Genomic DNA, 25,627 nt, shown 5'->3' on the forward strand with positions numbered 1-25,627 from the left:
CTAGAGCGAGAGATTGTGGAGGTCAGAAGAACCGCGAGCGAGGTGCGATTACTAGCGAGGGGCGCGAAGCGTGTTGCTATGGAAACGTTAGATGAAACGGAAAATGCGACAAAGATAGGAAGAGGAGAATTAATGAAGTTGCAGAGGCGCGTGAGACAAGTAGAAATAACACAGCTTCAAAGGACAGAAGCTGCACCAAACAAGGCACTGACCGCGGAGTTCTCCCAATTTAAACAGAACATGGAGTGCGAAATTAAGCAATTATCTCAGGAAGTCAGGCAAAAATCACTTCTCAGAAAAGAAGTAGTAGGCGATTTGGAAACCATAGAAACCGAAAGAGCCAGTTCAAACTCTACACAATCATGTCCAGGCCCGGACGGTATCAGAATGTGCCCGAATGTAAGAGTTGCTCGTCAACTACAGACTGAAAGCTTATCTGCAGAGCAACGAAATGTCGCATGAGATATGGTCCCCACGTCTACACAGGACACTACTGGATCGCAGATTGCGAATACGGAGAACAGCAATGAAATATTTCTTATGCATAATTATTATCCGATAATGCGCACCAAGGAACATTTTTTCAGTGAGAAAAACGTGACAGGGAATAGAAGAGGGGATGCCCAAGTTAACGGTAGACAGGGGACGTTAGCGCCAAGTGAGCATGTGATAGGCCGACTGGGAAGAAACTCTAATGAAATTTTCGATTTTAAGCATTTTATCACTGTACGAAAATTTCAGTATTACAAAGACGGGGGTAATGTTTTACACCCGAAAACCTTTATTGGTCAATTTCATTTATCATTACCTCCTCACTGGCCTCTGATGTACAAACTGGACTTCGTATGTGCACATATCGAGGGAACAACGGCTGAATGCATGCGGAACATTGCAAAAACGTGCACGTCATACGAAGAGTTTCGTGACGCATTTTTAACAAATACTGGTCCAGGGAGACAAAGGACAGGATAAAATAGGAAATAATGATGAGCAGAGACTTGGAGAGTTCGGGGTTTCGTAGTCTGGTGAAGCTTTTCGAAAACTTGACCAAGAAGAATCAGTATTTGGACGACCCATGCACACCGGCTGATATCATAAAATTGTGTTACATGAAGCTGCCGATTTTCTACCGGCAAACACTCGTCGGTCGTGGATGTGATGTAGAAGGATTCAAGAGTATCCTAAGAGATGTAGAGTTCGCTTTCAACGAGCAGCAGACGCGAGGAAAATCTAGGCAGAGAGATATGCAAGGTGAAGGAAGGGAGAACGACGGAGGGAATATTAGAGACTATACTTGGCAAAACAATGCAAATCGTCCGCCTCACCAATACATGGACAAGACAGATCGTAGCGGGAATAATTGACAATGGAGGAGCTATGGTAGAGAATATAGGCAACAAAATGACCGCAGATGGGAGCCACAAAATAGTGGCGCATCACGGTGCGACAATAGATAAACTCGTCAACAGTCTGACCGGGGATGGAGTGGAATGAATAACAACAGGAATCGGGAAGAATCGATTGAAATTAGACCACCTAATCCTGGAAGAGTTAGCCCAGATAACATGGAAAATGAACAATGACTATGCCAGACGACGGGCACTAGAGACATTGCGCCCGTAAACCGTCTAGGAAGTAATAAATATTATAGAATATGAGGACATGACTGAGGTATTACTTGAAGAAAACGAAACATTACCTAAACAGGACATGTATCGGGTGGTAAAAATACAAATTGGAGACATCAGGGGTACTGCTGTAGTAGATAGTGGAAGTGAACTCTCAGCTATTTCAGATAGGCTGTTCGCTAAATGCAAAGAGTTTGCTAATCCACTGGTGCTCACAATACAAAAAACAAAGGTACGAGGTGCGTTAGTTGGAAAGAGTATGGAAATATCGCAACAAACACGTCTAGACTTTGATTTCCAAAGACACCATACGACTGCAAATGTGTTCGTAATACCGGAACTAACAACTGATATAATAATCGGTGTAGATTTCCTCTCAGTGCAGAAAGCTCTCGTCGATTTAGGAAGAGGGGAGTTAACGTTAGGGAATGAGAATAAAATAAAAATCAGATATGATGAGAAGCAATAAAAGCTCAAATTCCGAAGTGCTGTTTGAAAATACAATTCACGGGCCGACATGCAGTTCAGAGGAAAAAGTGTGAAAAAGATAATGACAATAGAGCAGAGGTCACGTCAGAACGTGAACATATTAATGAAATTAACAATCGGATTGATGCGAAACTCGAGAATCTGGATAACATAGACAATAAGGATAGAAAAGGGTTGGAGCTTGCACTCAGAAATAACACAGAGATCTTCGTACCGAAAACCGGATGCATTAAGGGGTATCAATATAATTTTGAGGTAAAGAAACATAGGCGCTTTCGGGTACCCCCTTATGCCATCCCATGGTCCTAAGTGAACTACGAAGAATGGAGGACGAAGGTGTAATTGAGGCCTCGAGATCTGAGTACAATAGTCCACTACGCATAGTAGTCATAAAGGACGGTGGAATTCGACTGAAGTTAGCCTCACGGCAAATAAATTCCACGAGAAGCTACTTCAAAGAATTCAGGGGGTTTCGGTGTTTTCCTCACTTGATTTGCGCTAGAGCTTTTGACAGATAGAGCTCGATCCTGAAAGCCGAAAATATGAGGCCATTATTGCCTTTGGAAGGTGTTTTCAATCAAAAAGGCTCCCTTTTGGATTGAATATATCTTCAGCTGCATTTGTCAGGGGTTTTAACAAAATATTGAGTGAAGAGTTAAAAGAGAAGGTCACATCTTATGTAGACGATATATTGACAGTAGAAAATACCTGGGAGATACATAACAAACTGAGAGGAAGTGTTAAGATATTTGAGGAGGTATGAGGTGATCGCAAACATTGAGAAGTCTTGTTTTGGGAGCAGTAGGGTTAGCTTTCTGGGACACGTGATAATAGAAGGGATTAGTCCCGACCCAGACTGGATGGCAGCAATTGCAAAGTTTACGACTCCTACAACCATAAAACAACTGAGAGGGTTTCTGGGATTAATAAATTTTTATAACAAGTTTATCTATGTGGGAGCATTAGCTAGTCCCCGACTCTGCCTATTGACAGGAAAGGAACACCCTGGGTGTGGGATGAGTGAGCAGACCGAGAATTCAATAATTTGAACGTGGCACTCGTCAATGCTACTATTTCATGACATCCTGACTTGTCACAAGATTTTTGTGTGGCCTTTGACAGCGCGAAGACCGGTCTGGGAGTTATGCTGTTTCAGGAGTTTGAACAAGATGGCAAATCAGTGCACAAAACAATCGCCTTTGGTAGAAGGGTACTATCCAACAGTGAAAGAAATTAGTTACCGAACTTGAAGCCCTTGCAATAGAATGGGGGTTTAAAAAGTTCAGATAATTTCTGTTTGGTAGAAAAACAAAAGTTTATACGGACCATAGGGCCCTAGAATTTCTCCTAACCGCCAAATTTCCGCATGGAAGACAAGCGAGATGGCTAGCTGTGCTTCAGGAATACCAGTTTTCAACGGTCTATGTACCTGGTCCGACAAACGTCATCGGTGACGCCCTGTCCCGCTCACCTATTGGTATAACAGAAGAGATGGCTGAAGCATTAGGGCAAGATAACTTTTCGTTGTTCTACCTCAAAGGCGTGGCATTTGAAAAATTCGTTACTGGACCGATGCGGAATATCCAGAATGAACAGGACAAGGACCCAGTTTTAGTCAAAATAAAAGAAGAATGGAAGGATTGGACGCAGGGCTGCATAAGGCATCACTACCTAATGAGAAAAGTAATTCTGTTTTATAGGGCATGCGTTAATGATTCGTTGCGGGTGGTGTGCTACCAAATGAATTAATAAATGAGGTTATATGGTATACACACCTAAGTTGCGCACATTTCAGTCCACGAAAATGTCTTATGAAAATGAGGAGTGTCTGCTACTTTAAAAACATGGAGAAACGCATACGGAAAGTACTAGCCATCTGTAAAAACTGCCAAAAGGCCGAATCCATACCAGTAGGAACCCAGGCTCCTTTATACCCAATTATTCCTTAGAAGCTAAGGTATATGGCAGCGACTGATTTAATGGGACCATTGCCCAAGACACCGAGGGGCTATCAGTGTATATGGTTAGCATTGGAGCTGACATCCAAATTCGTGATGTCGACACCACTAAAAAGGGCGACTGTTGCAACTGTAATTAGAGCCTTGTGTAGAGACTTCATAAACCAAGTGGGAACTGCAGACTGTATCATCTCAGACAATGGAACTCAATATAAATCTGAGATATGGAAAAGAACACTAAGGAGGTATAAGGTAAAGCCCACATTTATTAGTACGTTTCACCCAAGTTCGAACCCCGCAGAGAGAACAATGAAAGATTTGGGAAATTTATGTAGATTATACAGTGGAAAGAATCATGCTAGCTGGAGTGTGTTTCTTAAAGATTTTCAGGATGTGGTAAACTAGCTTCCCCACAGTACTACACTGCTGCCACCTATGATGGCTTCGAAGAATAGGGACCCTCCAGATAAAATTTGAGGACTGATTGATTTTCCACAAAGGACGCACCGACAGCATACATTCATTGTGGAAGAGGCTTTGCACAATATTCGGGTAGCTGGAGAAAAGCGCAAGGTTCGCGCAGACCAAAATGCGCACGTAAGGGAATTTGTAGTTGGACAAAAGTCTTAGTTAAGTCTTATAGGTTGTCTAACAAACAAATGAAGCTGTGTCAAAAATTCTTCAGAAGATACGGTGGCCCTGTATGTATAAGAAGACGATCACACGCATATGCAGTTCAAATTGAATCTGTGAAAACAGGAGAACCTTTGGGAAAACACCATGTTAGCCATCTCAAACTATTTATAGAATACGTAGGGGGAACTGAAGGGAGCTTGTATGGCAAAAGTATAGTATTGTATATAGTTATAAATTACACTGAAGGGATCTGTAGATTTGTCAAATTTTCTATAATATTATCATGTTAAAAGAGGTACAATAGTACATAAAAGGGTACGATACAGTGGGTAGGAGAATTTGGGTATGTTTCTTGGTAGGTTATAACTATGTGCACAGCAAGCTGAGCGTACAATTTTAGACGATGTTTACAGTTTAACATGTGTCGTGACGGGATAAAGCGTAATTGAGAGACTTGTGGTACTGCAAAGATGTTGTAAAGATGTGGGAATAGATAAAAATTGCTAAGCAATTGATGTGAAACCTATTAGGAGAGAACGTTAGTAAAAAAAAATAAATAAATAAATAAATAAAAAAAATATTTTAGAAATGAGTCTCTGTTTTACATGTTTAGCAATAGGATCATAAATGAGTGACTTACTAATAGGGTTTGCAGTGACACGCAGGTGTGTCGTCCCGGTATGACTTTCTCCATTCAGAGAATGGGAGCCGGCAGGAGTGGCCGTACGGTTCTAGGCGCTACAGTCTGGAGCCGAGCAACCGCAACGGTCTCAGGTTCGAATCCTGCCTCGGGCATGGATGTGTCTGATGTCCTTAGGTTAGTTAGGTTTAATTAGTTCTACGTTCTAGGCGACTGATGACCTCAGAAGTTAAGTCGCATAGTGCTCAGAGCCATTTGAGCCAGCCGGAGAATGGGAGTTAAATAGGTGTCTACGCGAGAGTGCACCATTAATTGTATGGGGAAGTTGTATATATGCTGTCCAAAGAGACGGAGTAATTGTGTACATAGTGGCAGGTTCTGCAGAATTTCATGTGAGTGCACCGAAACATTATTTTGAGTGTTACAGGGACATGAAAGTATAATAAGGGGATATAGACACTTAAAATGTAATAAAGAAAAATTACGAAGCTGTACGATCAAAGCACAGGACTCAGAGGGTAATACATAAGGACATGGCAGTCGAGTTGCTGAGCAGTGATTTTATATAAAGTACCAAATCTTTATATTTGCAGGTATCATTAATAAAATAAAGTGTAATTTTATTAAGATGAAAAGAAGAGACCACCAGAGAAAGGTAACAGCAGCAGATCCGAAAAGAGAAGAGAAGGTATTACCGTGTAAAACCATGAGAAAAGGTAAGTTAAAGCGTGATTAAAATAAAAGATATTAGTAATTGCACTAAACTTGTTACGTAGTATGATTGTCCACAGGGAGCACGCCAGAAGCATGAAATGAAGTAGATGCCCACCTAATCATTCATTTGTGTTAGTTTTTGTGTGCAGATGTGCACTTTACCGTTCACAGATATTCACAACGACATCCAAAACGTAAACCAAGAGCTATGAGGTCGGACGATTTTGTGATATCCATGGCAGTGTAGTAGTTACACTTATATAAACATCCTATTGGCCAGTAGTTAACAGTAGTTTAACAAGTACTTTAACAAATAATTAACAAGTAGTATTTGCAAGTATTAACGTTGGGATTTGGTGAGGATTAATTCTATTATTGTGTGAACAACAAAGAACATGTATTTTTATAGGTATACAGGTGCCGACGGATATTTAATAACTCATTGACATAGACAGAGGCGTATTCATTTGTAAGTAACATTTACATTGCACATAATAGTTTTTTATCAAAATAATAATAGTAAATACGTGAGTGTCTTGGCTAATAATACAAATAAAACAATAATAAATGTAAAGGTAAATGAACTCACTAGTGAGTACATCTTAAAATTCTATATTTCATAAATGTCAATGAATTGTGTTATGTATTGTATAGTATTTGTTGTGAATCGGAAAGTAATTCTGGACATTAGTCAGTACAGCATGCGCAAAAAACTTTGCGAGACACACTGGACACAACAACACGGTGCGCAGACAGAACGGTCCAGAACCAAGGGGCGCCGTCAGTCATGTCGCGGCAGATATGAGGACGTGGGCTATTCATCGGCTGCCTGGAGATCTCGCGCGGGCGGCAGACAATAATCTCAGGTAACGTGGCCAGCGCAGCAGAGGTGGTATTTAAACGGCCACTAATGATTTGTCTCCACTGTTGTACTACGTGATGGAGACGAGATAAACCATTTGCACACATAATACAGTCACTTAAGCTTAAAGCAGTACTGCTAATAGCTGTACGGAACTGTGAACTATATTTGCTTTTCTTCTGCGGTTTTCTGCCAGACAGAGACTGATAATATCGTAATCTGTAGCAGTCAGTCAACTGGCATTGACTTCTGAGGAATCTGAGTCACACACAATGACTCAAGTCCCACGTATAGTGTCACCAAACAGATAACCTACCTGTCCACAATTACCGATATCCTTATCAAAAGTACAATAGTTATATCAAGAGAAAGAAGCGACAGGTAGAACATAAGAGTAGAAATACAAACACAGTAACAGAAGAAACAGAAAGAACTGAAGGCTAGTTACAATTACACTTCTCTTAGCCAATACAGAAGAATTCTGGGTGACCTAAAGATCCTACCTGACTGTACCTTCCCCATACTGTGTGCAAATTCGACAAAAATCTTGGTTGTTTCAAAACGTACATCCACTTACCTGGCTGTATATTCCGAGGACCCTTCCACATCATCAACTCTACGAGAGGCTGGTAACCTGACGGAATCAACAATGCGTTGAGGGTCCAAAGACTGACTTGTAAAGTCAACCTGTCCAATCTCAAATGATCTTCGCGTCCTAAACTTAACAAAAAACTATAGCTTCCAGCGCTGTACACAAATGAAGATGAAAGTGTGTTGTGAAATCCGAATCAGTGTGTGACTCTTGATAAAAAAAAGTGGCATAATGTAGTGAACACTGAACAGTTGCACCTACAAAGTAACTGTTTCTGGTATCTATCATTTGTGTAAATATTTTGTACTTATTTTTCAGGATAGTCTTAAGAAAATATTTGTGCATGTATTCGTGTAAAGTATTGTTTTACATGGCCTTTGATAATGATGCGATGTCTTTCACTGTTTTTTTATATTTGTATATTTCCAGAATTTTATTTCTGTAAAATTATTGTTTGTCATTTTCTATGTTAATGATGCTATGTCCTTCACTGTATTATATATTTGTGTATTTCCAGAATTTTATTTGTGTATGTATTAATGTAAAATTATTGCTTGTCATGATACTACAGGTTTCAATGTTGTTCATGTATTACATTTTTATACAGTTTGAACAAGCATGTTAGTTAATATTGGTGATCGATCTGAACTCTTATTACAGATATTAATTTTCACAATAAATGTAAATGCAGTTTGTCAAAGAACGCTTTAGAACATAAGATTGTGGAAATCTTTAAAGGTTATACACAGTAAGGGAAAACTAGTCTTGGTCAATCACTTTGTGAAATGATGCTTTCTTCTGTAATGTAAGCCAAGAGCATAAATATGACCAAGCGAAATTCCGTAGGATGTTCCACAGAATTTTATATAAATGTGTAATGACCAATAAATAAACTCTTGAATAATTGACATAACTGCTTGATTTGCATATCAATGGGTAAATGAAGCACATGTAATTTATTGGTCGACCACTTTGGAAAGATTACGATACTTTACTTTAATATTTCTTGCCTCAGCCTATATCTTAGGGATGGATGAATGACAGAGAGCATGGGCCTTAAGTTAAAAGAAAGTTGGGAACTGCCATTTTTGAAAGAGAATAAAATTTTCTAATGTTAGTTAAATTCTTTTGACATTGTTTATTCCAACTGTCACGTCTCGGAACAATGTTCCTAACGTAACGGGTAGACAGACTACAATAAACATTTAATAAGTAAATTTATGGCAGTAAACCCATTAATGAATGCAGAATGACTGTAGAAGAACATATCATAATTCAAGTGTTCCTCTGCCCTCGTATTCCTATTAGTTCGCTTGTACTGATAATTGATGGGTATATGATTTAGTATTGGATGATATAATACTGTAAGAATTACCCCATCCTAGTACAAAACAGTTCACTATGTGGTGTATTGTAAGGTGGCTATAAATTCCCACCTTACAAGAATTCATTCACATAGTTTGCCGTGATCTACAAACACAATTAGGCATCATGTGATAGGTTGTACATCGTATATATTAATATATAAATGAGACTAACATTGTCACGTACGTCTTGTAAATAATTGTTAACTCTTACTGCATGAAAGGTGACGGAGTGTCTTTATTATAAAAACGGTGTAATGAATGATTGCCTATACTAGTAGACTTTGGAACGCCAGTGGAGATGAAACGGCAGGCAAAACTCAAGCTCTGTGTGGAAGACCCGCACAGGTGTTGGTCCTGCTTAAACACAGGAAGTACCTAGATAGACGATGGTGACGGCCGGCAGTTATTGTAGTAGGGGCCGGTAGGACAACCATATAATACTTCCGAACGCTGAAAGTCTTGGACGAAGGTGAGAGGAACGAAGAAGCGGCCCATCGAAACCACGCAGGGTGGGTTATTTCCAATGATTTTTACTCAGAAGCCTACCATTGTACGTGTATAGGTTGTTCCTCGCAAACCTTCCGCGCTGGACGACAAACGACTAAAATAAGGTTGGTTGGCGTTAGGAAGAATCTGTAGAGAAGGAGAATATTCCCTGGTTTCGGGAATATGATTCGTTTTCAGAATTACGATGGTGGGAAGCCAAGCTTTGCTGGGTAGCATGCACTGGAAAGAGTGCCCCTGTGTGACGGTCGCTCGATATCAGCTTTGTTGGTACGGACGGACTTGCTGTCTTTGCTCTCAGGAGAGTTTATAGTTAGAACAGTTAGGCATTATACTGTTGCGAAACCTATACGATTCTCGACTTCACCTTCGGGTTGTAAGTCGTCGCTGAGTATGCAGCGTCAGTAATTGACAGCACTTCCTCTGCCTTATACTTACATTGAGACGTTATCTGAACTCCGTCCTCGTGGCCGGGAGTTCACGTTTCTCGCCTGTAGAACACGGACAGGAGAAGACAGTATTAGAATATGTTAGTCAGAGGACCGCCTTCTGCATTCCTGCAGCTGTGACACGTTAGTTTATTTCCACTGAAGTTCCACACTACCGCAGATCAGCTTTGAAAGTAGTGTCTTCTAGTGTTTGGTACGTAGATGATGTCAGTCATTTCGAGTTGTTGATATTCGACGGCGCAGTCATGATAAGGGGCAGAGTTGGGCAATTGATTAGTAATTTTCCTTAGGAAATGTAAACTTTGCAATACAAAGATTTTTCTAAGCTACAGTAAATATATAAGCAGGAACAAGGTTTATCATTTAGTACGATTAGTTGTCTCCATCATTCATTTATATTTAGATTGTAATTTATAGAATTAAGAGATCCTAAGATCTGCTTCAGGAGGTAGTCAGACAGGGCCAAATCTTCATTTTAGCGTTTATTATTTTCTGATGCGCACATTCACTTTACACCCACCTGGAGTAGCATCTTGGAAAGTTAAGGAGTTCTACCGCTTAGGTAGCAAAATAACCAATGACGGACAGAGAAAGTAGGCCATCAAGAGGAGACTAGTACTGCTAATAGGGCATTCCTGACCAAGAGAAGTCTACTAGTATCAAACATAGACCTTAATTTGAGGAAGAAATTTCTGAGAATGTACGTCTGGGGAACAGCATTCTATGGTAGTGAATACCGGAACAGAAGAGAATATAAGCATTTGATGTGTGGTGCTACAGAAGAATGTTGAAAATTAAATGGACTGATAGCGTAAGGAATGAGGGGGTTCTGCGTAGAATTGGAAAGGAGAGGAATATGTTGAAAACCCTGACAATGGGAAGTGACAGGATGATAGGATATCTGTTAAGACAGCAGGGAATGACCTCCATGGCATTATAGGGAGCAGTAGAGGGCAAAAACGTAGAGGAAGACAGAGGCTTAAATACATCTAGCAAATAATTTAGGACGCAGGTTGCAAATGCTACTCTGAAATGAATATGTTGATAGAGGAGAAGACTTCCTGGTGGGCAGACTGAAACCAGTCGGAAAACTGATCAAGAAATCGCTTCTTGCATAACATTTGAATAGTTAAGTGAGGCATTACAACCCAATGTCTCGTGGCAGTCTCATCCAGCGTACTATGAACCACCCTTCATCAGCACCTGAATCTTAATTGGGATGCGGAGATATTCTACGTACTGTAGTTTATCATTCTCAGCAGCAGCTCTGTAGGCGAGTGTCTCTTCATCAGAGTCGTTGTGACTTACATAAAGGCAGCAAGACATTGGAGAGCCAGGCACTTTCAAGTAAATTAAAAACAATGAGTGACATGGTTCTGACAGATGAATTCGTGAGATGAGTATTTAATAACTAATGTATTGCCTTTAAAATCAAGAAAAGAGCTTTAAAGCCCCGTAGGGGTATTTCAGCCGACAATTTCAAGTATCAAAAAAAAAAAAAAAACAAAGCAATGCCATCTGAAATTCGTGATTCTGTCTCTGTAAAAAAATAATCTTATACTTCGGGAGAGGACGAATTTATTATTAGAAGGAGTGAAATAAAGCAACATATGATGCAATAAGCAGCTGCCATACAGTGCGTGATTGCAACTTGGAGAAGCTATTACATGCGCGCAAACATGAGAGCGGATAGCTAAACGACGAGTAACACAAACAAATATTCTTAATCTAATCTCGCCATTTAAAGCTAACCATCTTCACAGTAAATAAAAGGAGTTGCGTTTACCCGTGTGCATACACGCTGTAATGTCTGCTCAATAGTGCTGACCACGTTCACAGAAAGGCATCTTACTTCTCAGAATCAGAACACAGTACAAAGTGCCTGTTAGACTTTCCCTTTCCAAGTCGGAACTTCTTGTTCCGAAGACTGTTGGGGTATTACTTTCAAACAAGAAGGATCGCATCTCCCACATCAAGGAGAGAATACTACTGGTCGAGAGAAATGCGACTCACCCAAGTCTGTCACAATGATCAAAGACAGAGCTTATATCGACAAACAGAAACAGGTCAGAGCAAGCTCTCACAGACAGCAACAAAATGAAAGTAATGAGTGAATAGGAACCGTTCGAGTCAAAGAGTGAAAACCGACGAGAGGGACTTGTCGCAATATTAGTGGAAAAAAGAGCGGTGTTTTGCGTTACGGAAGCTTTCGGAAGGCGCAACTAGGAGAAGAGAATTATTGAACACAGATAGTGGACGCTCTTTAGGAGTGGAAAGACAAATAGAACGAAGAATTCCACAGCAGATTGTCATGGAGTTATGTTTAGAATAAATTAATAAATTTTAACAAGAAAAACCTACTTGAAATTATAAACTACGACATGGAGACAAAGAGAGAATTCCGCAAGAGTCAAGACTCAAGACTGAACCTTTAGTAAAAGCATCGCCACAGAAGACAATAGCAGGTCAAATTTTACAATGCGTCGGTGACAATTGGGTCGCAGGCAGTTATCACCACAAGAACATGAAATCTGATGCATCGGCACAGAATCTGTTCGAAGGATATAACGGCGTTATTTCGTCTAAGAGACAGAGTATGGTTGTTGTGCTGGAGGAGATGGGCACAGTAATTGCCACACTACTCACTCATTGTGAGGACGAAAGCAATAATTAAAACTGGCAGTGAAAAGCTAATAAATAGACACCACATCACCCAAAAAAGTTTATGGTGTTGTCTGTTCTTGTGTGAAAGAAATGTGAGAATCTATCAGTTTATCCAGAAAGCCTCATCTCCATACTACATCAGGAACGTCTACCGAAGTATCGACAGTAAAGCCATCGGCACACAGACCGTGCGTTGGAGGTTCAGCGTTGAGCGTTCCTAGTTTGTGGCGTCATGGTGTGGAAAAAAAATGTTAAGGAGTCTCTCTGTAAGTGCAGGGCAATATTTAGCGCGTTAGATAATCTGAACGGGCGTTTCAAAGTGGACCAATGAGACCAAGAACGCCACCTACGTCAAATGACGTCATCTCTCTTTAGTACATAGCCGCGACACCCCTTTTTGGCTCTCAATTGGAACGCGTATATATAAACGCTGTTCCCAAAAGTGTCCCGTGACAAGCAACATTGAGGCTCCATCAAAAAAGCTTTGCTCTTGCTACAATTTGTTATTCTTAAATGTCAGTAAATAACAGAGTTTCGTTAATGCTTTCAAGGGATGGTATGAGGCAAAGTATAGACGTCAGATTTTATCGTCTGCTTATCGTAAAGGGTGGATGTGGAAATTACTAAAATAACAGATCATGTAACGGTGGTTTGCTCTCACAAGATCAAAGTAACTTTTTACTACCTTTCGCGTATTCTCAGACGTTCTGATACTTTGTTGTTAGTTCAACAGAAGAATATTCTATAATATTCCATGTTTATAACTGTGCTCTTTTAGAGGAGTGATTTTTTCGATTGGTTTTATCCAAACGACAGCTTGCACTATTTGCAGTATTGTGTTTTACCCTTTCTTGTTTCAAGTTTTGTATTTCACATATTGTAAAGCTTCTGCTACTGAATAAAAACAGTGATCGCCTAAGAATGAGGTAGGATTTTACTAAAATGTGAGAACGACGAGACAGTTTCTATCTTATGTGGGAAACTATTTGTAATGGAACTATCTTAAGCCCAAGTCTTTATCGACTAGCGCATGGTACTTTCCACTTTACCTTACACAACGTACAGCGACATCGAAATTTATATTTACGAGTAATACAAACATAAAAACATGACTGGCGTATGGACGACGGAAGAAATGTGCATTTTAGCAGAGTTAACCTAGGAATTGTACGCACAGTGCGATTTGCTAGCCAGTTACATGTGACAAACGAAGCTGATTAGTACTCACATCGCGTATATCACGTTGACGTGTTCATTTAAGCGACAGCTCGTCACTAACTTATATATTCCCGCTTCAGTGAAAACGTAAGACGCACTGCAGTAACTCGAGTGGTGAAATTATCCTTAATTAACAGCAAAGTGTTAAATAGGGTTCATTTTAGGCTTCCTCTGGATATAGTAACGCTGCAATTTACACCCGCGTGTAAAGATGAGTTCACTTGTATCGTGTGTTCACAGACTGAACTTAATATATAGGACGCCATAAGCCGGCCTTGGTGGCCGTGCGGTTCTAGGCGTTCCAGTCCTGAGCCGCGCTGCTGCTACGGTCGCAGGTTCGAATCCTGCCTCGGGCATGGGTGTGTGTGATGTCCTTAGGTTAGTTAGGTTTAAGTAGTTCTAAGTTCTAGGGGACTGATGACCACAGATGTTAAGTCCCATAGTGCTCAGAACCATTTGAACCATATAGGACGCCATAAGTTGTTTCTGATGGACACTCCACCTCACCGTTTATTTCAGGCACTCCATTCTCAGTTTTACACAAGAAATCCTCTCTAAGTATAGTGATACACGATTATTCAGTCAAACAGGAACGTTACTTATCCATCTAACAGTTGCGTAAATAATATTGTGATTTGTGCCTATTTCATGTGTGTGGCACTGTGTGTTTGCGTGTGCGGAATAGGTCACCTGTCATAGCAGAAGCGAGACTTAAAAACGTATGTATTTAGGGAAGGCAATTTGTTTTGTAGTGATCTCTTCAGATGAAACAGCAAAAGGCGTGGAGGCACGCTTGAGAATTTCGGTTATTGAGAGTGAGAACTAGCAGTCCATCAAGCGTTCCTTTATATCTGTAATAGTGAAAGCAGTATTCAAGCGTACATCTGTGGTATTCCAGTACTATTTAGTCTGTCGGACGTATTCTTAATAGTGATTTTAAGTGGATGTTACGATTTCAATGAAAATGAATCAACAGTTACTAAATAATTCGGGAACTTCGAATAGTGACAACTCTATCTCTTTTTCATGATCAGTACGCTAATTACAGTATTCCAATATTTTTAATATTTTGTGCAAATGTTTTTAGAGGTATGCATTAATTTGTGAGGTAAGAAAGTAATTAAAGATAATTAATAAATGAAAGATGAACTGCAGTCATGGTATACATAGAAAATATCCATGTATGAAATGTGATGCTACGCTCTGCTCTAGATTTCACCTGAGGACTACTTTAGCCATCCCGTAGTTGTGGGAACTAAACATATACACGCAACATGACATGAGTCCAGTAATTTTTTTTTTAAATGTGAGGAACTTGTAACTAGAGATGCAGCAAATATTTACCATTTAGGAGCTGCTATATACATACAGAATATTTGTGCATAGTTATGGTTGAAATGGCTCTGAGCACTATGGGATTTAACTTCTAAGGTCATCAGTCCCCAAGAACTTAGAACTACTTAAACCTAACTAACCTAAGGACAGCACACACATCCATGCCCGAGGCAGGATTCGAACCTGCGACCGTAGCGGTCGCGCAGTTTCAGACTGTAGCGCCTAGCACCTCTCGGTCACCCCGAACACCTGTGGAGAGTTACAGTAGGACATAATTATAGCATTCTGAATCAAAGTGTTGTAATAAAAAGTAGCATAAAAGAATTTAAAGTGCCACCGAACTATTCATTCAGTTATTTCTCTATGAAATGTCGCTGATGGCCACCGTTACGAGAATGCAGTGAGAAGTAATCACAATTAAAAAGCAAGAAACAACCGCCTACCTGAAACACTACTCCAGGTTTGGAGAGAGCAATTTATTTTTTTATATTATATTGGCATTTTGTAGGTACGAGGTAAGAATCAAGCAATAATGTAAAGTCTTTTTGGTAGCAATAAGAATGACACCAAAGGTCGCTTATTGGCGGTAATGGCTCGTTCGAGAAGTGTTAATAGTAGATATTGAAGGTCACAGCTGTCCATATCTGACTATTCCGCGAAACAGGCATACAGATAAACAAATATTAAATTAATTACGTAAGAGCCTCGTTTGACGCATCCTCATCAGTATGTTCAGCTGGTAGTATTGTGTGGCCGTAGTGAGAAAGTTTGGAGCGTTTGTATAAAAAGACGTTGAGGCTCTCACAGTTTATCATTCGAAAGAGCAATCGTTAGCAGTAAGTAGCTATTCTTATACATCGTCTATGCTCCTTTCTTGTATTTTATTTTGCGTTTTGTAGCTGCCTCCATTACCTCCCAAACAATAACCTCACTGCCAACAAAATACTATAAATTTTCTCACTAAAAATTGGCAAAAATAGATTATTTCCGTGTCCTGCTTAAGTTGAAGGTCGAAGCTAAGTTGCAGAAACAAGAGCTAGAATTTGAAAGGAAACTCGACTCGCCTCCATTATAGGGTTATTTCCCTTTAGTCAGAGTGAACTCGTGTTGCATTATGGGCTGGGAGACTCCCTAAGGGGATGTGCAGGTTCCTGATTGGAAACACCCTCCAACCTCGCTTGCAACGGCGACATTTCTTCGTGAAGAGTGAATGCTGCGTCTGAAGTGTACATGCCTAGTGCATTTGACAGTGAATAGTGCCTGTAGCGTTTTGAGTCATCTTTGTTTTGATGACGGAAAGACAGAAAATGGAGAGGATGCAATCCTGTGTGGGCATGGAGTTTATTCTTTTAGATTATCACCAATTGGGAGCTCGAGCTTAGCGTCCATATACGACGGACGATTCGTCATAGCGTCCCATGTTGATTCCACATGAGGCACTGAAGAGGTTTGAAATTTAACGCAGGACGCTTCCGCGAAGTCTGATGATCAGTCATTGTCTTCTCTTCCCACTTCTGACCCATAAACTGGCGACGAGGGCTTCTTGGACGTCAACCAGGATTCGAACCTTTCATTCCGGATCGAATGGTATCGCAAAGTCAAGATTTAGAAACGACAATATTTTTTCCCTGAACCGTTGAAAGATTTATTCACGATCGCTGTTTCGCCCTACTGTTCCATTATCAAGTGATAGTTGTAACAATTTATATGACCTCAAGACTAGTTCATCTTTCAAAATATGTACTGTTGTCAAAAATTTATTAAAATTATTTGACAATAGCATTATAGGCCGAAACTGCAATGGTTTGTTGTCATTTAGAAATTATTGTAGGACTGGAAAGCAAAGGCATGCCATATAGACCTTGGCTACGGAAGCGGGTCTTTTTCAGAGGAAAGACTTGATAGTTTTGCTGTTGCAGCTATGTAGCTAGTTTCCGGCGCTTGCTTCATCGTTGACTTCCATAAGTCCATGTCGCCAGTGATAGTCTTAGTCTCCTGTGTAATTGAAGAAGCAACGGTAGAAGTTATGGAGAATTAAACCACTTAAGGCTCACTCACCGACTCACTTTCCAGGAATACAGTACGCATTTCTACCACTTGACGGCTTTTTCTTGTGCAGATGATGGCTTCCTCCCTGCTGCTGGTACCTCTGCTCCTGGCTGGGGCAGTCCTGGCCAACACCTGCACGCTGCCCGACGCCTCCACAGAGACCTTCAGCGTCACTACGGTGAGTCTCTGACACCAGGCAGTCTGCGCCTGGTCAGATGCAAAGTAACACTGTGCACGTTGTTCCCCTTATCTACACTAGTGTACCTTAATGTGGGGTCTGTGCTACCGACAAAGTACATCACTCACAGTGCACTGTCTCAATGCTCAGCATTTGGTTCGAATGCTGTTCTTCACTTTCATCTGTGTCATTGGCCATCCTATAGCGTCTCTTCCAGTTTGATTAAACTTTGACGTTGGTCTTGGTAGGCACTCACGTGCCATTTCTTTGATATGGTTTCACCATTTTTTTTCTTGTAATGCCTGATCTGATTACCGCATCTAATTGCCTGCTGTTGTCCTCACATCTAGTTGCTGTCTTGTGGCTTCACTTCTCACTGCTCATGTTAACTTTAGTCCAATGAGTTGTCAGAGATTCCTCACCTGAATTGCTTCAATTCAATAACCTTCTCCTTGGAATGATGTTTTCACTGACATACACAAGAACAGGCTTGGCCAACATGTGTGGTTTCAGTGTTACCTCTTTCCCCATAACTCTGTCAAGATACATCCATACACAAACATTTACTTTTCTGTATTTTTTTTGAACCAGTATTGAATTAGTTTTGCAGATTGATATTTATACCCCAAGGTATTTAAACGAATTTTCTTGTTCTGTTATTGTTCATTATTTTTGCTCTTCGTGAATGTTTCACTTCCACTGCCATTAGCTTTGTTTTGTTTACAGGCTATAAGTTTGCAAAAAGTTACTCAATGTAAACACGTATTCTCCCATAGCGCTTTTACTGTCTCCTAGGAGAACCTGGGCGTCCACAAATAAAATAGTGGTAACACGTTTGATCTTTCACAGCTGAATCTCCTTGGAGGTTTCAGAATTCCATTAATCGATTAGTCTGAAACTTAGTAGTTTCTCCGTGTCGACTGGTGAGAGACCACACACCTGTATTAGTCCCTGATTTACAATCAAAAACTCTTCGTCTATACTAGTTTTAGACTTTTCTAACAGTGACCTAATGGCACTCAACATATTCATAGTTTCATTCTAGTCCGTAATTCCACTGATTCATGCTTTCTATCTTATCGTAGGTCTTCCCATAGTGTGGGAGAAGTAAAAATTTAAACGAATGTCGCTTTTTTTCAAGACCTAGATTCGCGAAGGTTGCAACGTTCCTCTCGTAAAACTGTGTCTGCTTTTCGCTGGAGTTTCCTAGTAATGACACATGAATATTTTTTATAACGCTGTTCTACGTCCCTTAAAATCAACCGAGACTGTGTGACAAGTGCAGACGTGTTGTGTGTGGTCCGCAGGCCCACAAGAAGTGGTACCAGCAGTACCGCTACTCCTCAGCGGACCTGGACCCCCTGGGCTGCCTCATCCTCACACAGGACCCTGGCGAGGCTGCTAACCAGATGACGCTCAGCGGTGCCTTCAGCCAGGATCCATCGTGAGTACCTCCATACTGAATCAGTAGAAGACGTCCATTGCTATGGCGACGGAAATCTCTTTATATTGACTCAAATAATGATTGAGTCTTCCTTACATTTAGCTCAATGGTTAAGCACCAGACTACAAGTCCAAAGCAGCTTCAGGGGCTGAATAAGTCTGTGTCCCTGATCGGAACTCAAACCCGAGGGCAAATGCTCAACCGAGTTGAGGCTCGTAGTGAACCTATCTAGACAGCTCAGTCTCTAAAGCATATGCCCGCGACAGGCAAAAAACTTTGGCGTACGTGTATCGGCCTGGCAATTCGTTTTAACCTGTCAGGAACTTTCACTTCATCGGACAATTCACATTCATTCTGGATACAGATCTGAATTTTGGTCTGCAGTCGGTCCTAGGACTTTTTATATCATTTACTGCTTCTATCACCTTCGGAAGCGTTGACTGTGACTGCGAGATCAAGCTGAACTGCAGGTCTCCCTATATCTCGATAACTTCAAAGGTCGGAAGAACGCAAGACAAAACCACTCCCAACAGCACCATGAAAAGTAAATCGTTGAAGTTTTCAATGGTTCAGATTGTGGCCGTCATTATATATCTGAAAAACAAGCTGAAAATTGATATAAATGAAGGATTTTTATTTTAGAAGAAATAAATGCAGGATTAAATATATAATCGAATACAAGTTCCTTTGAGGCCAAGCCGTTGAAGACCTAAAATGATTTAGAAAAAAGCGGGAAAACGTGTGTCAGAACATCACTTACAAAATTAATCGCTACTCCTAAAGAATATGATTCGTGTTTTGTCACGATACGACACGACATGAAAAATTTGGAGTAGGAATTAAAATCCATGGAGAATAAATAAAAACTTTGAGGTATGCCGATGACATTGTAGTTCTGTCAGAGACAGCAAAGGGCCTGGAAGAGAAGTTGAACGGAATGGACAGTGTCTTCAAAGGAGAATATAAGATGAACATTAACAAATGCAAAACGAGAATAATGGAATGCAGTCTTATTAGATCAGGTGACGCTGAGGGAATTATATCAGGAAATGAGACACTTAAAGTAGTAGATGAGTTTTGCTACTTAGGGAGCAAAATAAGTGATGATGGTCGAAGTAGAGAGAGTATAAAATGTAGACTGCTAACGGCATGAAAAGCGTTTCTGAATGAGAGAAGTTCGTTAACATCGAGTATAGATTTAGGTGTCAGGGAGTCTTTTCTGTAGGTATTTGTATGGAGTGTAGCCATTTATGCATGTGAAACATGGACGAAAAATGGTTTAGACAAGAAGAGAATAGAAGCTTTCGAAATGTGGTGCTAAAGAAGAATGCTGAAGATTAGATGGGTAGATCACCCAAGTAACGAGAAGGTACTGCACAGAATTGGGGAGAAGAGGAATTTGTGGCGCAACTTAAATGGAAGAAAAGATCAATTGGGACGACATGTTCTGAGGCATCAACGAATCACCAAGTTAGTATTGGAGGGCAGCTTGGAGGGTAAAAATCGTAGAGGAAGTCCAAGAGATGAATACACCAAGCAAATTCAGAAGGTTGTAGGGTGCAGTAGTTACTAAGAGATGAAGAAGCTTGCCCGGGATAGAGTAGCATGGAGAGCTGCATCAAACCAGTCTCAGGACTGAAGACCACAACAACAACAACCACAACAGCACGACATTTACGACAACTGAGAAATACTGACGACTGTCGAATATTGACAAACGAGAAATTACAAAAGTGAGGAATGTTCTGTAACGTAACGTCATCATTATTTATGACGTAAAGTCTCCAGTCTCAACACGAAGGTGCAGACGCACGCTGACAACAGTAGAACTGACGTTTTTACTTCCTTTAATTAGCAAGTCTATTTCATCAGTAATCATCAGTTTGAGAAATGACTAATCTGATGGAAAGAATAATATAGAATACAGAAGAAGAATAATAAAAGGAGTAGAAAACTAATTTTACCCAACAGGATAGGTTTTGAGACTTTCACCGACGGTTGTGGTGCAAGTAATTAATTATGTGCCTACTTAAGGTGCGGTAGAATACCTATTAGAAAGGTCTTAGTTCGTTGTCTAAAATCAAAAAATCGTACCTTCTCCTGCATTCGCGTTACTGTAATACATATGTGTAAATATACTGTTTTATAGTGAAACTATAGCTAGTTATGAACGCGTCGTTTCAGAGCTCCTGTCACCGCCGACGTCACTATCGATGGAAACAGACTTCACAGTACCTACTACGGCACGTGTGAGTACCTGTAATTTATTTCATCACCAAGTAATCAGATACGTTATTTATTGCTGTACAGTGATGAGACAAACTGAGAACATTTTTCTTACTTGTGTTCGTCTACGATAAAATTTTTGCTGTTTTGCAACTTGTTCCATAATCTTATAAATGAGTTACCTACCAGTTCGACACGTATGTTCCAGACGGTGAAATGTTGACTGCTGAACGTAACCTCGTCTATGGAAGCGCAGACATCTTCATCGAACACTTCTGCATGGAAAGTGGCGGTAAGCTGCACATTTATACCTCACGACTGCAGAAATCTTCTGTCATAAAGTTAGTGGTGCTGGTAAATGTTTCCAACATCACTCGTATTACTGCATAAGGAAACTGAAATTCACATCTGTCCCTAGTCAACAATATTCGCAGACTTATAGAACCTTTGGAACGCAAGCCTACGAAAGAAAAAAGCGTTTCCACAGTGTATTTCGTCTGTCAGTCAATTTGTTAGACCATATTTACAACCAGTAACCAGAGGTATCTGCTGTAATTATATGCTGCACAGCTGCAGGTGATGAAGGAAAAGTTTGACAGAAGTTCAGCATACAGGTGAGGGCTACATACGAAAAGAGTATTTTTGACGCTGTCGCGTATATTTTTAGCGTAACAATGTGTCAGCACAAAACGCTACAAGCATTGAATCTGTATGGTCAGTGTGAAGGAGACTGTATTAAAAATTCTATTATTTTACCCTCACGCAGGCAGGTGTCCCGTATTAATTATTACGTTATTTTGTGCTATGAACTAAGTAGCATTACCTTTTCTTATGACTCCAGACATTGAAGATTACATGAATGTTTTCTTACAGCTATATCCATACTCTAATCTGCCTTTCACTGCGTGACGGAGGGTTCTTTGCGTATCACTAACAGTTCTGCCTGTTACTGTTCCATTCGCGAATGATGCGCGCTAAGGACGACCTTCTTTAAGCCTCCTTCTGAAATCGATTTTCCCACTGCTATCACTATCATTATTCGATATTAAGAATGTAGCTTGAAGATATTCGTAGCCTTGAGACACATACTCATTTTTGTTGCGAATAGTGAAAATGGTTGCAGGGCTCATATAGTAAGACTTGCATGGAAGTTTCAATCAGCAGTGTACTGCAGTGCTCCTCTGGACATACTTACATCAAGACTATACATTGTGGCTGTGCGTTTTGAATATCTGGACATCGTCTCTATTAAAACGTAATTCAGAAAACCATGTGTGGAAATTTGACACTGTAACATCCGTGTAAAGCATAGGCATTTTAGAGGGAGACGGGTGATAAAATTAAGTTTGGCAATCTAAACTCGATGTGGAAAGCAAAAAACGTAAACCCTAAGGGGACAACAGGCTTAGATTTACGCGGATACATCTTGACAATGTTTTCAAATGCTGCTGTTAAGGTTCTCATGCTGTATGTAAGCTACATTATTGAAGTATGCATATTCCTTCTTTTTCTTTGTTCATGTTACCCGTTGCATAGCTTTAACTCATACTTAACATTCTATGGAAAAACAGGTGCAAGTGGCTATTTATTTTTCCAACTTTTTCAGATGAGATGACATTCATCTTCACCACTGCCGAGAATCCAAGTGACGATCTGGTCAACCAGATATGGACTGAGGTCGACGCTCGCCCTGAAATCGACAGATCCAAATTCCAGAAAGTCAGTTGTTAACCGTTGTCGATCTCTGAACGTAAATAAAACAACTTCAGTATAAACTATCATTGTGTTTAATTGTATTTCATACTCCTTACCTTTGCTGACGGTGTTTGGCATGTAAGTGTTTAACATTCGTTTCTGAAAGAGGATACTCTCCAAAGGAAGGTATCGTCGATTAAGGATTTTTTATCATAATATACACCTCGACATTGTAAATAAACTTGAAGGACAGACAAGTTATTCGTGGTGTGGCCTCAGAGTTGGTGTGAATCTGAACCAGGTTGTACAGTACAACACAGCTAACAGGAGTCGTCATCATAAAACGACCAAATATACACACTTCTTTAGTTACTTGTCATTACTCTCATAGATCACACACTAGGAATTTCTAAAACTTGACATCGTAAAGTGTGGGAGATACGGAATATATATTGTTTATTATGAATGTTAATGGTCTTGTACGCAAGATGAAAAACCAATTCTTTTTTATTAGCAGCCAACCTCAGATCATGCACACACTACAACTAGTTCCTAAATACAGAACCACTTTACTTTCTACTCATATAACTTTACATTATAATCAAGACCACAGCAATTGATAATGCACTAAGGAAGTTGGTGAAACTATGGAATCATAGAGACGTTGCATTTTTGAGAAACGTAATACACACTTGTGTATAACTTACAAAATAAATAAAACGAATATGTAGCCTGGTAGACGTGAGAGTGAGTTATAGCAACGAGTTATAATTTCTGAAATACGACATTACTTTTTTCTGTAGTGGGGATGGTGTTCTGAAACCACGGACATTACAGCTGAGATCAAATTTTTGTGTTTCAATTAGGGAGCTAGACATGTTCAGAGTTTTAATCGTGGTTGCAACGTACTGTACATAAGTGGCTGTGTTGAGATACACTCCTGGAAATGGAAAAAAGAACACATTGACACCGGTGTCAGACCCAACATACTTGCTCCGGACACTGCGAGAGGGCTGTACAAGCAATGATCACACGCACGGCACAGCGGACACACCAGGAACCGCGGTGTTGGCCGTCGAATGGCGCTAGCTGCGCAGCATTTGTGCACCGCCGCCGTCAGTGTCAGCCAGTTTGGCGTGGCATACGGAGCTCCATCGCAGTCTTTAACACTGGTAGTATGCCACGACAGCGTGGACGTGAACTATATGTGCAGTCGACGGACTTTGAGCTAGGGCGTATAGTGGGCATGCGGGAGGCCGGGTGGACGTACCGCCGAATTGCTCAACACGTGGGGCGTGAGGTCTCCACAGTACATCGATGTTGTCGCCAGTGGTCGGCGGAAGGTGCACGTGCCCGTCGACCTGGGACCGGACCGCAGCGACGCACGGATGCACGCCAAGACCGTAGGATCCTACGCAGTGCCGTAGGGGACCGCACCGCCACTTCCCAGCAAATTAGGGACACTGTTGCTCCTGGGGTATCGGCGAGGACCATTCGCAACCGTCTCCATGAAGCTGGGCTACGGTCCCGCACACCGTTAGGCCGTCTTCCGCTCACGCCCCAACATCGTGCAGCCCGCCTCCAGTGGTGTCGCGACAGGCGTGAATGGAGGGACGAATGGAGACGTGTCGTCTTCAGCGATGAGAGTCGCTTCTGCCTTGGTGCCAATGATGGTCGTATGCGTGTTTGGCGCCGTGCAGGTGAGCGCCACAATCAGGACTGCATACGACCGAGGCACACAGGGCCAACACCCGGCATCATGGTGTGGGGAGCGATCTCCTACACTGGCCGTACACCACTGGTGATCGTCGAGGGGACACTGAATAGTGCACGGTACATCCAAACCGTCATCGAACCCATCGTTCTACCATTCCTAGACCGGCAAGGGAACTTGCTGTTCCAACAGGACAATGCACGTCCGCATGTATCCCGTGCCACCCAACGTGCTCTAGAAGGTGTAAGTCAACTACCCTGGCTAGCAAGATCTCCGGATCTGTCCCCCATTGAGCATGTTTGGGACTGGATGAAGCGTCGTCTCACGCGGTCTGCACGTCCAGCACGAACGCTGGTCCAACTGAGGCGCCAGGTGGAAATGGCATGGCAAGCCGTTCCACAGGACTACATCCAGCATCTCTACGATCGTCTCCATGGGAGAATAGCAGCCTGCATTGCTGCGAAAGGTGGATATACACTGTACTAGTGCCGACATTGTGCATGCTCTGTTGCCTGTGTCTATGTGCCTGTGGTTCTGTCAGTGTGATCATGTGATGTATCTGACCCCAGGAATGTGTCAATAAAGTTTCCCCTTCCTGGGACAATGAATTCACAGTGTTCTTATTTCAATTTCCAGGAGTGTATATGTTCTGGTAGCGGAATGTTCTATTAAATAAGCTGTTCAAACAAGTGGCCATTCTCCGGAAAGAACAACTAAATGCGTCTTCTAAACGAGATACAGACGAATCGGAAGTCTGTTGCCATTGAGCAAAAAGCTTTATAGGTGCGCTGCTTGAACTCCTCTGGAGTATTAAGGAGTAGCTCGCAGAATCCCCTCGATTTATCATCATGAGATTTTTTGATGTGGAGTTTTCTAATGAATCGTAATTATCTCCTACTCCGCAATCCCAATGTAATTTGAACTGGGCACCGAGAACCATCTGACAGAGGTATATTTCTCACAAAAAACGGTCATGTCATCAGCAATGGACGTAGTGAAGTGTAATTTGCCACATGAGCACATCTCCAGATCCGTTGATGGGAAATTTTATTCACTCAATTACTCTATCAGCATCTGAAGAAGAGGGTGTAAGCCATCGTACTAGTTACAGAATATGTTGAAAATAGTGGTGCTAAGACATGTTTCAGTTTATAATATATTAATTAACTGAGTGTCCAGTGTTGCCTCGGTACGTATTTATTCCAATATTCTTTTAGTACATCTCCTCCTTCCCCACTCTCTGTCCATCTCACTTTTTCCCTTTC

General features: G+C 41.1%; 1 protein-coding gene across 1 annotated transcript; it reads left to right on the forward strand.

Moving 5' to 3' along the window:
* The first annotated feature begins 15,851 nt into the window (after positions 1-15,851).
* On the forward strand, positions 15,852-22,731 carry LOC126412430 (uncharacterized). Its single transcript, XM_050082024.1, has 6 exons — positions 15,852-15,892; positions 17,176-17,283; positions 18,591-18,727; positions 20,912-20,976; positions 21,162-21,245; positions 22,560-22,731. Exons 2-6 carry the CDS (start codon positions 17,176-17,178, stop codon positions 22,682-22,684), a joined length of 519 nt encoding a protein of 172 aa, XP_049937981.1. The 5' UTR covers positions 15,852-15,892; the 3' UTR covers positions 22,685-22,731.
* Positions 22,732-25,627: the final 2,896 nt, after the last annotated feature.

The sequence above is a fragment of the Schistocerca serialis genome, chromosome 7, assembly GCF_023864345.2.
Source record: "Schistocerca serialis cubense isolate TAMUIC-IGC-003099 chromosome 7, iqSchSeri2.2, whole genome shotgun sequence".
In the NCBI taxonomy this organism is placed as follows: Eukaryota; Metazoa; Arthropoda; class Insecta; order Orthoptera; family Acrididae; genus Schistocerca; species Schistocerca serialis.